The sequence below is a fragment of the Bombyx mori genome, chromosome 16, assembly GCF_030269925.1.
Source record: "Bombyx mori chromosome 16, ASM3026992v2".
NCBI classification, from domain to species: domain Eukaryota; kingdom Metazoa; phylum Arthropoda; class Insecta; order Lepidoptera; family Bombycidae; genus Bombyx; species Bombyx mori.
Genome location: NC_085122.1, coordinates 4,236,042 through 4,252,589, shown reverse-complemented (window position 1 = coordinate 4,252,589; position 16,548 = coordinate 4,236,042). Strand labels below are relative to the sequence as shown.

Sequence of the window (16,548 nt, the reverse complement as noted above, 5' to 3'; positions counted from 1 at the left end):
TTAAAATATCAATTCACAGAGGGCGCTACCTTACAATTATTTACTAATGACAAAATTTTACATATACTTAAGACGTTTAGGATAATTGTATTTTAATTTTGGAAGGTTTCACTTCTACCACGTGTGAATTGCACACATTTTGTTTTTTTTTGTTTTTTGTTTTCTTTAACAATGTTCAACTCAATAAAAAAATCATATTCGATATTCTGTCTCTAATGTTGAGGCATTGGTACTCTCACCTCTCCGGCATGAAGACGGCGAGAACGGGACTGATTTCCCAGGCCAGCTTGGCGTGGTCCCTCCAGGTCCGCTCGGTGTTGGGCTTGGAGCGCCAGGTGGCGATGTTGTCCTCACCCGGGACGGCCTGCTCGGGCCGCCCGTGAGGGTTGTGCCACGTCACCAAGAACTCTATCTCGACCGCCTAAAATTTGTGTTCATCGTGAACTGGTGGTAGGACCTCTTGTGAGTCCGCACGGGTTGTCAATTTCGTCATGTAAATCTAGGCAACCTATAATACTACCTACCAATTATATAAAATATCACAATTCTACAAATACAATAAAACAAGAATATTGAATTAAGCCACTTCAATTCTAAAGATGCGATATATAGTATTTTCTATAATATTTCGTCAATAAACTCTTACTGGTGGTAGGACCTCTTGTGAGTCCGCACGGGTAGGTATCACCGCCCTGCCTATTTCTGCCGTGAAGCAGTAATGCGTTTCAGTTTAACGGTTGAGGTAGCCGTTGTAACTATACTGAGACCTTTGATCTTATATCTCAAGGTGGGTGGCACATTTATGTACTCCAGTAACCACTTAACACCAGGTGGGCTGTGAGCTCGTCCTTCCATCTAAGTAAAAATAATAATAAAAAAATATATATTTTTTTTTACGTCAAGATATAAATTACATTCATCATAATATTACTATAGACAAGTGGCTCAGAAGTGGGGGACTCACATACATATATCAGGCAGCCTTTTCTCGATCCGAGAACCCTTGACCTCAAACTCCTAATGCGCCGAGTTAGGCTAGTCCTACTGTGCATTACAATGGCCAGTACCTTCCACGTTATACCTTAAAGTGGTTCACGAGGCACGTGTTTACATCGGCAACTACTCGACATTAGATGGGATGTGTGTCTGTTCGTCATTAGTGCTGATAAAAAGCCAATATAAATATCCAAACCTACCATAAGCTCCAATATAAGATTCCTTTTCCTGACGTAGTCCTTGACGTACGTGTCCTGTTGCTTGACGGGTGGCTTGACGCTTCGGTTAGATCGTTTCCCCGCTATGCTACCCGCTCCGCTGCTCAGCGTGGTCGTGGACATTGGTACCTGAGGAAAATCAGAATCAAATATTACAAATACCCTAAATTCTACAAAATAATAATAATAAGAGGTCGTTTTGAGAGCCCACACGGGTAGCTAGCACCACTCGGCTATTTCTTTGAAGGATAGTACTTTATATAATAACACACAAGATAGATGACGACATGGATATGGGACCAATTTTTTTATTACATGACGTCATTGCTTCACTGTGTAAGTCGCTCGTGAGCACGTGTCTCGTACGTGCTTCCTTACAATAACACGTGCCTGTCTGCGGGATACGAACACAAGCGATCGGCACGTGCGCACCTACGTCATATCCTTTAAAAATGTATCAACGTTTACCACATGCCATTACGGATCCATCAGATCCAATAACCTTTGCATTAGACGCCTTCAGCTCTAACACTAGGAATAGGGAGCCCGGTAACCGTACTCGTCGAACTCGGCCACCTTCAACCTAACCCATACATCAGCCCGTTGAGCTTCTCGCCGGATTTTCTCAGCGGGTCGCGATTCCGATCCGGCTGCTCTTGAGTTGTTAGATCTCCTTCGGAGGCGCTCGGGCGGCTGTTAGAAAATCCCACCCCTCCTGGCTGAGCCTTTATTCGCCCACCTGGCCTGATGAAACTGGAAAGGCTTCCGGGCCACAAGTAATCCTTCAATCCAAAAAAAATATCAACGTTTAAGAGTGCAGTATGAACGGAATACCGTGTTGATCCAGCCCGTGGTCTGACGGCTGCCGATGTCGCTGCTGTTCACCGACGACCTGTTGTCCGTGGGCGAGTTCGACGTGTAGAGGCTCTGCTGGCTGCTCGGACCCATCAGCTCGTATTCACCTGTAACACAACACACAGCGTTGAGAGACACGATAGTAATTAGAGATTTAAAAGGCAATTTTTATTCAGCTATTGCATAACTTTTATAGCCGGCTTTGAGCGCGGTGACCGAATCAAGAAATTCCGTAACGAAAATAAAACCTAACACCCCCACTCCACCTACCATGTAACTCGCGTTCAACACATGCACTCGTTGCGCTTGTGTAGTGTTTGTGAATAAGCGCGCGGCATGACGTCGCACTGCATGCGCATCATGAAAAGTCTGCCCATCTCTCTCTCGCGCGTTCTAGCTTATGAGTGTGAAGGGGACAGTTAATGTTTTGCTTTTTTTAATGTTTATAAATATAGCGTGGTCTTATTTTATTATTGTTTTAATATGAAATTATTATTGTTTTATTGTAATTGCATACGTTGATAAAAAATGCTATGCAATAGCTTTACCGCGACAGTCACCGAGTGCCACACGTGTTTTTTTTTCCTTTGGTCGGTCGGACGAGCTCACTGACCTTCAGGTACTAAACTGATACCAGAGCATCAGAACCACCGGTATATTTCTGCCGCGAAGTAAACACGCGTACAGGTTCAAGCGATAGAACAATGCTCACTCTAATATCTAAATTAAAGATTGACATTACTCACCACCTATATCGCTGCTCTTCAAGTACTTCTTATCCGAGTGCATGAGCTGCCAGAACTTTATCAACGATATGATATCTTCTCGTAAAGCTCCGGAGCTTTTCGACGGGCACTGGATCCCTCGGCAGAAGTAGTCCAAGCAGGCGCTGTACACGCGTTCGCGGAGTATGTTCCTGGCCAGCGAGCGCGGCAGTATGTCGCCTTGCAGTAAAGAGAGACCGCACGAGAGGAGTCTGAAAGAGACAAAAACATTTGTTAATGTTGATGTAATTATTGAAAGTTCATTATCATATATCGAAGTTTATGGGTTAACGTTATTCGTGCGTATGCTCTATCCCTTTCTCACAAGTTGTTTTATGTATGGAATTTGTAAACGAATGTGAACCATGACGTCATTGTTCAATTAAAAACAATTCCCCTATTATTTTTGAATTGATTTTTATGTTAATATCGTTAACCACATACAATTTTCTAAGACAATTTACGAAATATATCAAAAACATTAGTTTGAAATGACAGTCCTATAAATAAAATCGAAAAAAACGGTTGCTTAATGACCCATAAACATGTTGATTAAAATTCCTAAGATGCGAATTATCCTTTCTTGAATTCTCACTTGAATCTGACTCCGACTGCTTCGACGTGTCTGTTTATGTGATCGCGGTAATCGCCCACAGTGATCGGCAAAGATCTGAAAAAAAAATAACAACACGCTTTGAGTTTTAACCAAAAACTACGTCCCGGATTATAGTTAATTAGAGACTAAATTAATAAAGCAATACTCATTTGAATGGGGATATGTATTTTATTGCTTAGGTTTGTGGACGAGCTCACGGACCACCTGGTGTTAAGCGGTTACCGGAGCCCATAGACATCTATATCGTAAATGCTGCCATACCACCCACCTTGAGATAAAGTTCTAAGGTCTTAGTATAGTTACAACGGCTGCCCCATCCTTCAAACCAAAACGCAAAACTGCTTCACGGCTGAAATAGGCAGGGTGGTGGTACCTACCCGTGCGGGTTCACAAGAGGTCCTACCACCAGTTCTACATTCTTCTATAGTGAATCCCAGCTCATATCCATTATCTTAGCGGATATTATGATCTTTCTTCTACTTATTCTTGCTCACATCCCACTATGTAGAGTCGGCGCTGCATATTCTCTTTTTACATTCATACCTATCACTGATCTCCCACTCTCGCATATCCTCTTTCACATAGTTCATCAAAGGCAAGAATTCAATTCAAGAGATTCCATTCCAAATTCCAAACACAATTCAGAGATACGAATAAATCGCATTGACTTCTATATCTATAGTAACCTATCTCATTTTGTCTATTCCGGTCGTGTTTGAAGAAAGGAGATTGAGTATTATAGATAAGGAGGTATTAATGAGATGGAGGCACTCGTTGGTGACGTCACGCGCGTCGATGACGTCACGAGCGACTCACCGGTGCAGCAGGCTCGCCAGCATCTCGACCTTCTCCTGGCTGTTGTATTTGGCGGTCTCCGCCACTTCGCACAAGTAGCGGACCCACACCGCGTGCGGGGCCACGAACGGAGGTCGGGGCTCCAGTTTTGAACCTGTCGAAAATAAATAGTAAAATAATCATTAAAACTACTTTTAAGGTTTCATCTCGTGTTTATTACTTGCGTTTTATTATTTCTGACGATTCGAATCTGTAGAATCGACGGCTGTAGAAAAAAAGGGAGGCAGCCAAAACGTTGAGAAGATGAAATATAGAGTATAGCTAGGGTAAACCATACTATTGTTGGCACCCCCCAGTGATTGGCACTCTGATTTAAGAATTCAGATACTAAGAGACAATTCCTGTTTATTTACTGTTGCAATACTTTATTTGGCAGAATATCTAATAATCTCTAGTGGCAACACTGTTGTCAGCCATCTTTCTTTCAGAGCTGTTTGTGAGATTTTATGGAAATCAAGTCGTCGTGATCGTGTTGTTTTTTTATAAAAAAGTTAAGTACTGGTGGATAGAAGTGCACGTGAAAATTTGATTTTTGGGTAAGTTCCTACACCAATTTATATTTGATTATGTTAAATTAGTGAATAACTTGCTATTTTTATCGTTTTCAGAGTTGAAAAATAAGCGTACCGGTAATTTCTTTGGTGCCAATCACTGTATTTTTTCTTGTATAGTGGTACAGTGATTGGCTTGGATGCCAATGATTGTACATTTAATTTTCTGGTGGCATGTGTTAAATTTCATAGTTAAATTACATCAATATAGACCGTCTTCGGTTGCTAAATAAGGCTGTTTTTGCGTATATTTAAATTCTTGGCACTGCCAATCATTATACATTTTTGTGTGCCAATGACTATATCCAGCTAAGATTTCCTCTTCTGCATCTCTTTCAGGTACTAAGGTAACTGCATTTCTTTCAGGTACCAGGTACCTACCCGGCTTTAAGATGCCGAAGGTTACGGATGGAAAAAAATATACAAAAGCATATACAGAAGAAGATATAGAAAAAGCTTTGCAAGCCATAAAAAATGGAATGGGTAAGAAAACTGCTGCAAATAAATTTAATATCCCAAGAGCAACTTTGCAGTTCCGCCTATCCAACCAATTTGTCAAAAGTCGACCTGGTCCAGATACAGTTTTATCTAGTGCAGAAGAACAAGAGATAGTTAAATGGATAATTGCAGCTTGTAGAAAAGGATTTCCACGGCGTAAAGAGGATGTCATAAAGAGCGTCAAACTGTATTTGGATGAACATCCCAGACCAAACAGTTTTATAGATAATACACCAGGCGAGGGATGGTATAAATTATTTTTGAAGAGGCATCCTGAGCTTTCTATACGAACATCAGAGGCTGTAACTTCAGCAAGCTCAAAGTTGTCAGAGAAGCAAATTAGAAACTGGTTTACACAAGTAGAAGAATATCTGAAAGAAAATGATCTCTTTCATATTTTGAGTGATCCATCTAGAGTTTACAATGGGGATGAAACGAATTTTATTTTATGCCCAAAGAACACCAAAGTTATCGCTTTAAAGGGAACCAAACATGTGTATGAGGTAGATCACGCTCAGGCTAAATCATGTGTTACTGTAATGTTCACATTTTCGGCGGATGGTGTAACAACACCACCTATGATTATTTACCCTTTAAAGAGAATGCGACCTGAGATTCAAAAGTCTGTGCCTAGCGAGTGGGGTATTGGCTTGTCAGATAATGGATGGATGAAGGCGGAGCTTTTCATCCAGTACATACAGAATGTTCTGCATCCAGCGCTAATGAAGATGAATATCACTTTTCCAGTAATTCTTTTTTTAGATGGACATAAAAGCCACACAACACTTCAGCTTACTCAACTTTGTCAAAATCTTGGTATAATACTTATAGCTCTATACCCTAACGCGACACGGATTTTGCAACCAGCAGACGTAGCGGCATTTCGTCCAATAAAAGTAATGTGGCGTAAAGCAGTCCTAGAATGGCGAACAGATAACTTAACAAAATCTTTACTAAAAACAGATGTTGCTCCTATACTGGAGAAGCTTTTACCCAAATTAAATAAAACGACTTTGAAGAACGGCTTTGAAGCTTGTGGTTTATGCCCATTTAATTCAGATCAAGTGGACTACACAAAATGTTTAATGCCCTATAAACCAGTCCAAGAAATTTTGGATGACAACTGTTCTACAAGTCTTAACTATCAGAAATTCGAAGAAATAGTTGGACCACAGTTAATCAGAAAGATGAAAAATCAGGTGGTAGGTAAATCAAGAGAAGCTAAAAAGCTTCACGATTTGTATAAATATCTCGTACCAAAAATGTCAACACATGAGTCATCGTCACAAATCATAGAAACAACTTCTAAGGAACTAATGCAATACAAGGACAGGAGCAATTTAAATGAACAAAACAACGATGGTTCAGAAGATTTCACCACAATGGCAGCCCTCAATGAATTAACGACAATGCCAACAGACGTAGAACTTTTGCTAAATGAACCAGAACTGTCAACGCATGAACCTCAATCCAAAGACACTGGCACTTCTAAAACAAACACGATGATTGATGATTATTCAGGAACCTCAGGACACCTAAAACCTCTGAACGTTGAACTTCAGCATCAGGGGGTTGAGGAATTATCTTTGGCATCCTGTATAAATCTTACATCGACAAACGATCCAATACCAGAAGCTGTACAAATGGTTGAGGTTATTTCTGAGTGTGAAAAAGAAAACCAAACACCAATATACGTAATACCTATTCCATCCACTAGTCGTCAAAGTTTAGAGCTGATTGGAGAAAAATGGGTACTAGTGGATGACATGCCAACCGAAGTCCCTTCAAAGAGTCCAATAAAGAAACAAAATATAAAAGATTTTTTAAAGTTACCAAAGACTCCAATTAAAACACAAAAAGCTGGTATAGAACGTCGCTCTTTTGTTTTAACGAGTAAAGATTGGGAAGCTGTAGAACTAGAAAAACAACAAAAAAAGATGAAAGAGATACAAGAAAAGGAGAACAAACGAATAGCAAGACTAGAAAAAGCCAAAGAGAAACGCTTACTCAAGGAAACAAAACAAGCTGAAACTATAAATAAAAAGAACAAAGCTAAAAATTTAAATTTAATTAAGAAAAGTAAGCCAAATTCTGATAGTATCAAATCAAAAATTGTTATTCAATCAAATGTTTTAATTAAGCCTGCAAATAGAATCTCAAGTGATATTAAAGAAAAAAGAGAATATACAAAAGAAATTAAAAAAGGACCTATGAACGAAGTTAAACCTGCAGATATTACTGCCCTGAAGGAAATAAAAAACAGGCCAATTTTAGATGCAGTTGAAGCTGCAAATGAAAGACTCTTTAAAGAATCGGAACAAGTACAGATGGTAAAAAAAGAATTAAAGAAAGGACCAACTTTAGATGAACTTAAACCTCCGAACATAACTTTCCGAGATTCAAGGGAAACCGGAAAAGATAAGAAGATAAAAATTAAAGTAAATAGATTGAGACCAATGACAGATGAAGAATTGTTAAAAATGTTGGAAGATGATTAGGCGAGATTATTAATGGACCTAGGCACGTAGGTGTGTGCCTACATTGGTAGATATAACTGCCAAGTGCCAATCGTTATACCAAATTCACTGTGCCATTAATTATACTTCAGTGCCAATGATTGTGCAATAACATAGAATTAAATTTTATGTTACTTTTTAAGCAATAAAGCAATTTTTTTTAAGTACTAATGTGTATCATTATAAGCTATGCTTATATACATTTTATTTGATAAACATTAGATATATAAAAATATTATTATAACAAAGAATTTACCACTTATATGTTGAAGGTCATCTTAGAGTGCCAATCACTGTACTGTTTACCCTATATATAGAGTATAATATACATTGAAGACGAATGACCAAAAATAGAGAATACTAGCTGACCCGGCAGACTTCGTAGTGCCTCGCTCGACAAATAAAATACCTAAACTTTTGTATAAAATAAACTTAAAATAAACAAAAGGAATTGGTCCGACGGGGGACACGTCAAAGGAAAAACAAAATATTACGGTTTTACATAACAATAAAACCGATATTATGTGCCGAGAAGGAAAACATACAGCATTGTATTATGAAGAAGAAGCAGTGTGTACTTAGCTTAGATTCCTTGTCTATGTCCAACCATAGACAGTCAATTTAGTTCCATCCTTAGCCGCTAGGTGCTGCCAGCAAGTATAAAGGGAGCGCAGCCATCTTTGATCTTCATAGTCTTCACCAGGAAGAACTTCCTGCAATGCTGTATGTTTTCCTTCTCGGCACATAATATCGGTTTTATTGTTATGTAAAACCGTAATATTGATGTGCCTTTGGAAAACATACAGCATTGTATTATGAAGACGTGTTTGTTATCTGCTGGTGAAATTATTAAGCACAACGCTATGATGAAATAGGTAAAGCCATAATAAAATTATGAAGCGCAATGATAATGTTCATAATTTATATAATTATTAAATCGAAAAAACAGTTGTTAACTTCCATGTTAATTCAATAATTAAAAAATATTTATAAGTTTGTAATAAACATTTTATCTTGTATATACAAGAAAATGTATAAATTGTATAAATGATGTATATACATCATGTAGAAGTAAATGTGTTGAAAAAAAGAATCGTGAGGATCTTTACGAAGCTCTATTATTCGGCAATAATTATTGTAAACGTTTGGATGATTTGCAATTGCCTCTAGAAATATTTCGTCCATTGGTTCATTATCAATCCATCTCAGAGGCTACTGCTGATCTACAACTTCTTAGAGATGCGTTGATGCCATTACCTCGTAAGGTTGAACGAAGACCAGTTTCCAATTACAGTACGGGATGCCGCTTTTGTGACAACACACATAGTTACAAAAAAGTCCTTACGAATCTTACCGGGCATGTCTTTAGTTTCATGTTTAGAAAGCACTTATGCAGATTATTGACGAAAATGGATTTCAATTTTAGACCCAAAGACTGGTATCAGAAAGATGTTTTTCTCTGTTATCAAAGAAACTGTCTTTAGAAATGTTGAGCAAAGTAAGGTCATTAACTCTGCGTCCCGTAGCCAGCAACATGGTTGTTGGTGTCCTTCAAGCTACATTGAGGCGTGATGTGGTGGCTGGGTTTGAAGAAAACCAGTTTAGAACTATTCTCGGATCTCATGTGAATGGGACTACACTTAGTAAAATTGTAATAAGTAGTTGAATTTTGTTTAGCTATTCCGATGGCTTTTTTAAAATAGCAATTTTTATTAGAGAGCTTGAGAATGTTTGCTGTCCTACATGTATTTCGCCCACAGAAAGTCGACAGCGCTGCTTTATGATGCAGAAGGATTGTTTTATAGGCAAAATTTTCTTTTTGGAAAAGAAGAAAGAATTTGGCAACATCTGCAGACTTAGGATCAATTTTAAAACTGTAGCACCATATGCACCATCTTCTAGTTGCTGGTAAGTATGCTGACAAAGTGGATTGACACCAGCTAATTTTCAATAATTCTTCTCCTGTTTAGACCAGTCTATTATTTGTACAACCTCCCCCCCCCCCTTTCTAAGCTTTCAGGGTTAATGTTTAACCTGTGGAGGAGGCAGGTTTTGGATTTCGTGCGAGTTATCTAGCGTTCGGGATCTGAGGGCTTGGAAACCCAAATGCTTTCGCTCAGTCTGGGAACACTACCAGGTAGGTTCCCTAGACACTGTTGAAGTGAGTCAGTACTTTGGGGAGAAGGTTGAGAGGAGGAATTCTCCATGCTAGTTGCATCCTCTACGGTCTGCTGAAGGTATCCAATCTTGGTCGGCGAATGGGTTTATATCCGGATGACCCCACTTTCGAAAAACTTTTGTGGTCACTTGTGGTAAAAAGTGCCATTTCGCAGGTTGATTTCCTCGTGATAGCCTGTCGGCTATGATGTTGTATCTCCCCGAGAGATAAGCTGACAGTTATCTTGAACTTATCGCTTAGGTTTAAAAATCGAAAGGTCAACGTTAGTGAAATACTTTCAGATTCATTTTGATTGTCACTACCATTACAAATAGCTCTTTTGTGGGTGAGCCGTTTCTGTTGTTGAGCTGACCATAGACAGGACGTTAATATTTTGTCTAATTGTAACCCCTACCCATGTCCGAAGCTTCCGTTGCCAGGAAATGGTTGGTTTTGGGTCTCGGCAATGTTTGACATGTGGCTCCGCGTCAGCACTGCATTTGTAACCCCTACACATGTCCGAAGCTTCCGTTGCCAGGAAATGGTTGGTTTTGTGTATCGGCAATGTCTAACATGTGGCTCCGCGTCAGCACTGCATTTAATTGTTAACACATGCAGGATGGCCTGTTTTTTACCCCTTTTCTTGAAACTTCGCAAGAAAATTTGCAAGTTAGCATAGATTGATGTAATTCCGTCAGAGTTTGAGCTAGGATGTTGTTGAGTGGCCACTTCATTTCTCGCAATTTTCCATCGAATCCCTAGACATGTCATCTCTTGAACCAGTGTACTAAATGATTTTTTGTAAGGCTGACTTGGCAGCCCAAATAATCCAAGAGCTTTACAGCTTATGTGGCCTGGAGACTCAACTTGGACTTCTTTTGATGGACCTGGTGGGATTTGCGTAGGTGGGATAACACTCAACATCCCTTTGCACGCAATGTTTCCGCGACCGAGCATGCTATGCAAGCAAAAAAGGTGTATTTGTCTTCATGGACCAAGAAAAAGTCGCGTAGGTAGGTTAACATTTGACTTCCCTATGTACGTAAGGTCTTCGCGACCGAGCATGCTATGGGAGCAAAAACGTTTATTTGTCTTGGTGAAACAAGATCATGTCGTGTAAGTAAGCTAGCACTTCGATTTTGCACGCAATGCCTCTGCGACCGAGCATGCTGTGGAAGCAAAAAGGTGTATTTGTCTTCAAGGACCAAGAGAAAGTCGCGTAGGTACGTTAACATTTGACTTCCCTATGTACGCAAGGTCTCCGCGACCGAGCATGCTATGGGAACAAAAACGTTTATTTGTCTTGGTGAAACAAGATTAAGTCGTGTAGGTAAGCTAGCACTCGACTTTGCACGCAATATCTCCGCGACCGAGCGACCGAGCGACCGAGCACCCTATATAATGGAAATTGACATGCCAGCCCAGATAATCCAAAACCTTCACAGCTTCTGCAGCCTGAAGTTTCAACTTGGATTTGTTTTGGTCGACCAAAAGGAAGTCGTCTAGGTAGACTAGCACTCGAGTTCCTTTTGCACGCAAGGTCTCTGCGACCCAGCATGTTATGGAAGCAAAAAAGGTTAATCCAAAAGCTTCACAGCTTCTGCAGCCTGAAGTTTCAACTTGGATTTGTCTTGGTTGACCAAAAAGGAAGTCGTCTAGTAGACACTAGCACTCGAGTTCCCTTTGCACGCAAGGTCTCTGCGACCCGCATGTTATAGAAGCAAAAAGGTGTGGCTCTGAAGCCAGATCGAAGGGTAGGCATGTCATTTCATACTAACTCATAAGAAGGTACCGATTCCTTCCTGGAGGTACTGATACTGGTACCTTGGTACTGATCCTCAAGAAGTATCGACGAAATTTTGCGACTGATACTAGAAAAATATTCCTGAGAAATGTTCAATTCTATCATCCAGTCCCCTGGGTGGAGAAAGTTTGGTACCTAGGTGTCCGAAAAACAGTTGGACGCATTGATCCGTCGCTTTTCTTCCGCAGAATTTTTTTTTTTTTTTTTTTTTTTTACGGTATTTGGTAACCATACATGGTTTACAAATTATTACAATTTTGGTGGCACTCAGTGCCTCCCGTCGGTGTCTTCAATTGCCCCCCTCTGGATTGTGCCAGATGTTACGGACTATGATTGTTTATAATGTTTGGCTTACCTTTTGTACGAGATCGTGACAAATAGGATTGTAGCCCTCCGAGGGACTGAATAGATTTCAATTTACTATTATCAAACAAAAATTCCTCAATGAGTGGTGCGTTGGCAACAGGATACTTTGTTAGAGACCACGGAAATTAAACTTTGACGTCTTATTTCTATACATACGGCCCTTTTTTCCGTATACAATTTAAAACGCTTTTTACGGGTAACTTGTACGACGGAGACGATTTGTCAAAGTTTTCAGTAATTATGTTACAAAGATTATTAGTTTAAATCTGTTGTGTTTTTGTCAAAATTTCCGTATTGACGAGATCAATTTGTTTACAACAATTTTCGTTACATTCAATTGTTACACACAGTTGATGCATTATTAGATTTACAACGTCACTGACCTGGTGGGATAACGAGCCGATTCGAAGATCGACCGTTACCTTTGAATCCCGTCGTTTCTTACGCAGAGACTCCTTTTGTTCTTTTTCGCTTGACGAGCTGTTCGAACGCGAGGCGTCTCCATCGCGTCTCGCCTGGACATTTTCCCTCTCGGAAATTATGGAGCTTGACTCAACATCACCTCCAACAGATGACGCGTGATTCATGGCGTCCGATGATAGGATTGGTAAATAATACTCGTAATGATTGCAAAATAACACTCATAGAAACACAAAATAAATATTTTTTGCAATTAATAAGAAGTCGAATAAATATTTGTGGACTTGCGACTTCACAGTACGAAAGTACACAACGCTATATGAAGATCAAAGATGGCTGCGCTCCCTTTATACTTGCTGGCAGCACCTAGCGGCTAAGGATGGAACTAAATTGACTGTCTATGGTTGGACATAGACAAGGAATCTAAGCTAAGTACACACTGCTTCTTCTTCATAATACAATGCTGTATGTTTTCCAAAGGCACATCAATTGTTATTTTTATTTAATTCCAAGCATTTTTATATGTATCTACCTTTTAAACCTTCTCTGGACTTTCACAAATAATTAAAGACCAAAGTTAGCCAAATCGGTTCAGCCGTTCTCGAGTTTTAGCGAGACTAACGAACAGCAATTCATTTTTATATATCGTCGGCTTATTGCAAGAACTCATTAACTGCAAAAAATCACTAAATGCGTTTTTATCTATAATGGGCTCATTTTTGCATATTCTACAAAATGCAAAAACACGCTAATTTCTAGCTGGCCAATTTTAGCCGTTACGTCTTTGGTAGAAAATTGATAATTGCAACTTTGGAAGTCAGGCATTTACAAAGATTCACTAAGCAGCACTAGTTATTTTTATTAAATGGATAATTATTTGAAAACAGCATACATTACATTACAGAACTCATTTTCAGCATCTAATTAATTTTATCAAAACAATGTAGTATTATATAACTTAAAATTGTATTTCGATAAAATTCATTATTTACATTTAGTTAGTTTCTGTAATGAATCATTTCATCAGAAATGCACAATAAGTAATCTTAATGATTTTTATCGATATTAATATAATATAAATCATAATATTAAGATTTCCATAAAATCATTTATTATTTTCCATTATTTTTTCCATTTTGTTGATGGCATGATTTTAATAAGTTAACATCGATTAAAAGAACATAGTAACTTCTTGCAGGCTAAGTGGTACCTCGGTTGTAGTTTAGTGAGTTATATAGGGTTTGGTGAAATGCGACAAAACAGCTTGTCTAGGGAACACGGGGCATAAGACGAACCCGACGAACGCGGGTGAGGGTGGGTTTACGCGGGACGAAAGAGTACTGCCTCGCTCGCTCAGTTTGGGGCGCGATACGTTGATTACCACACCTGTTATAGAAGTTAATGATTACTGACAAAATGCAACGAAATAAATGTTTCAAACAAGGACGAGGAAGCAAGATGTAGGAGCAATTGAAGTTCTGAACAACCTTCGGACAACCTATTACTGGTGGTAGGACCTCTTGTGAGTCCGCACGGGTAGGTACCACCGCCCCGCCTATTTCTGCCGTGAAGCAGTAATGCGTTTCGGTTTGAAGGGTGGGACAGCCGTTGTGACTATACTGAGACCTTAGAACTTGTATCTCAAGGTGTGTGGCGCATTTACGTTGTAGATGTCTATGGGCTCCAGTAACCACTTAACACCAGGTGGGCAGCAAGGCCATCCACACATCTAAGCAATAAATAAAAAACCTAGCAAGCAAACACCTGACCTACAATAGCATCATTCTTTCCACGAGTGTAGAAGACGTTAAATGATACACTGGAGAACGGGCAACATCGTTATCTGAGAATCATACCAGTGGACTACGATTGCCAACTTGTATTTACTGATAGGATGGTTGGTATGGCGTATGGAAAGCCCGTACAAGTTGGTACCACCATCGAAGCGAAGCAGCATACGGAACAATTTAGATTTAGATTTCGGGTCTCAATATGGGTGGTGGCATTCACGTTGAGATCTCTATGAGCTACAGTCATCACTGTAACACCAGACAGGCTTTTTTATATTTTTTTAGGATTGAAGGATTACTGGTGGCCCGGTGGCCTTTCCAGATTCACCAGGACATGTGGGCTATCAAAGGCCCAGCCAAGAGGGGTGGGATTTGCTAACAGCTGTCCGTGCGCCTCCGAAAAAGACCTAACAACTCAAGAACAGCTGCTTTGCGAATGAATCTACTACCGGATCGGAATCTCCACCCGCTGAGAAGACCCGGCGAGAAACTCAGCGAGCTGATGCAAAAACGTAATCAGTTTCTGTTATGCTTAATGCTATACTTAGTTCAAGTTACCCACCTTGAGGTGATTGAACATAAGTATTTAGAATTGGGCCATACACATAATATGGAGGTCGATAATATGCATAGTTCTATCGAGAATCAAATGCGTCTTATGCCAATTTTTTCTATGATAGACCTCTGTAATGTTTTAAGATTGACTAGATCGAACAGAAAGCTAAACAAGAAAAAAACAGCAAAGAAGCCGTATGAACCTATGAGCCACTCTGATATCTTGAACCTAAAAGAGTTGAGAAACAAATTAATGTATAATAAGTCAAACCGGCCTAACATTGTTCAATATAGGTATGACTACGTTTCCAATTTTAAGGACCTAGCCTGCAGAGCTACACCATTGGTATAATAATTTATAATATACCTGATAAAGAAGGTCCAAATTATCTTAATGAAGAAGAAACCTCTGATACAGTTTTTTTAACCTAGCTCTTTTTTTATTTGTTTTATGTTTTTGTATGGTGTTTAAGCTCAGTTCCTAATTTTCATTAAAAAATACATGATTGAATGAATACATGAGTGATTGACTAACAGGGAGAAGAAAATAATTTTTAGTTTATTATTGAAGTCATCCTGGCCTAAAATAAGACGTCCGATGCATTCGTATCTAGCGATGCATCGGTGTTCGAATCCAGCAGGCGGGTACCAATTTTTCTGATGAAATACGTTCTTAACAAAATATGTTTACGATCTACTTCCACGGTGAAGGAATAATATCGTGTAATAAAAATCAAACTCGCATAATTATAATTTGCGTAATTACTGGTGGTAACACCTCTAGTGAGTCCGTACGGGTGGGTACCACAACCCCGCCTATTTCGGTCGAGAAGCAGTAATACGTTTCGGCTTCAAGGGTGGGGCAGCCGTTGTGACCATACTGATACCTTAGAACTTATATCTCAAGGTGGGTGGCGCATTTACGTTGTAGATGTCTATGGGCTCCAGTGACCACTTAACACCAGGTGGGCTGTGAACTCGTACACCCATCTGAGCAATAAAATAAAAATAATATTATGTAAAACTTTTGAGACTGCGAAGTTGTAGTGAGTACTTGGCAATATTAGCTATTGCAAGTTCTTACGTCAACTGTTATGAAAAAAATGTTTTTGATTATTTTGTTATTATTCGTTTTTGTTTATTTCAATAAGGTTTGATAAGTATTTTGTTGTTTTATTTTAATTTAAGAAATAATTAATTCACATATAAAACCGACTTACAGTAGCTAGAAGTCATTAACTTTTAGTTTTAGTTTATAAATAATATATAATGTTATATAACTACCGACTCTCACTTGTTTTAATTAATATACATATTAAGTAATCCAAAACATTCAATTTTTCTTACAGTAATTATGTATGAAGGATAATATGGGCTAATCAACATAACCACTAACTAATTCCAACTAAAATGCCGTTTTCCCAAAATATTGAATATGTCACTTAATGACTTCTTGCAATAAGCCGACGATATAGAGATTGTCAATCTTTAGAGCAAAGGGTCGAGAGACAAGCTGTTTTGAAAAACCACACCGAACGTCGAACGAAATACTCTATTATAAGTAGGATTTAAATTTAAGTTATTAT

At 39.0% G+C, this 16,548-nt stretch overlaps 3 protein-coding genes across 3 annotated transcripts in view; 2 read left to right on the top strand and 1 right to left on the bottom strand.

Annotated features, from left to right (window-relative positions):
* The window catches only part of LOC778467 (fructose 1,6-bisphosphate aldolase), a 96,391-nt gene that overhangs the window by 2,554 nt on the left and 77,289 nt on the right, over positions 1-16,548 (top strand). The gene's annotated exons all lie outside the window — the stretch shown is intronic.
* The window catches only part of LOC101741396 (phosphatidylinositol 4-kinase alpha), a 58,568-nt gene that overhangs the window by 14,749 nt on the left and 27,271 nt on the right, over positions 1-16,548 (bottom strand). The window contains exons 21-26 of the mRNA XM_038016295.2: positions 4,266-4,398; positions 3,429-3,503; positions 2,816-3,045; positions 2,049-2,176; positions 1,197-1,343; positions 240-421 (exon numbers count right to left, since the gene is read on the bottom strand). Coding sequence (XP_037872223.1) covers positions 240-421; positions 1,197-1,343; positions 2,049-2,176; positions 2,816-3,045; positions 3,429-3,503; positions 4,266-4,398 — 895 coding nt within the window. The remainder of the gene's footprint in view (positions 1-239; positions 422-1,196; positions 1,344-2,048; positions 2,177-2,815; positions 3,046-3,428; positions 3,504-4,265; positions 4,399-16,548) is intronic.
* LOC134200319 (uncharacterized) lies at positions 4,416-16,250 on the top strand. The gene is made up of 2 exons (XM_062672951.1): positions 4,416-4,840; positions 5,222-16,250. The coding sequence occupies exon 2, from the start codon at positions 5,248-5,250 to the stop codon at positions 7,849-7,851; it is 2,604 nt and encodes an 867-aa protein (XP_062528935.1). The 5' UTR covers positions 4,416-4,840; positions 5,222-5,247; the 3' UTR covers positions 7,852-16,250.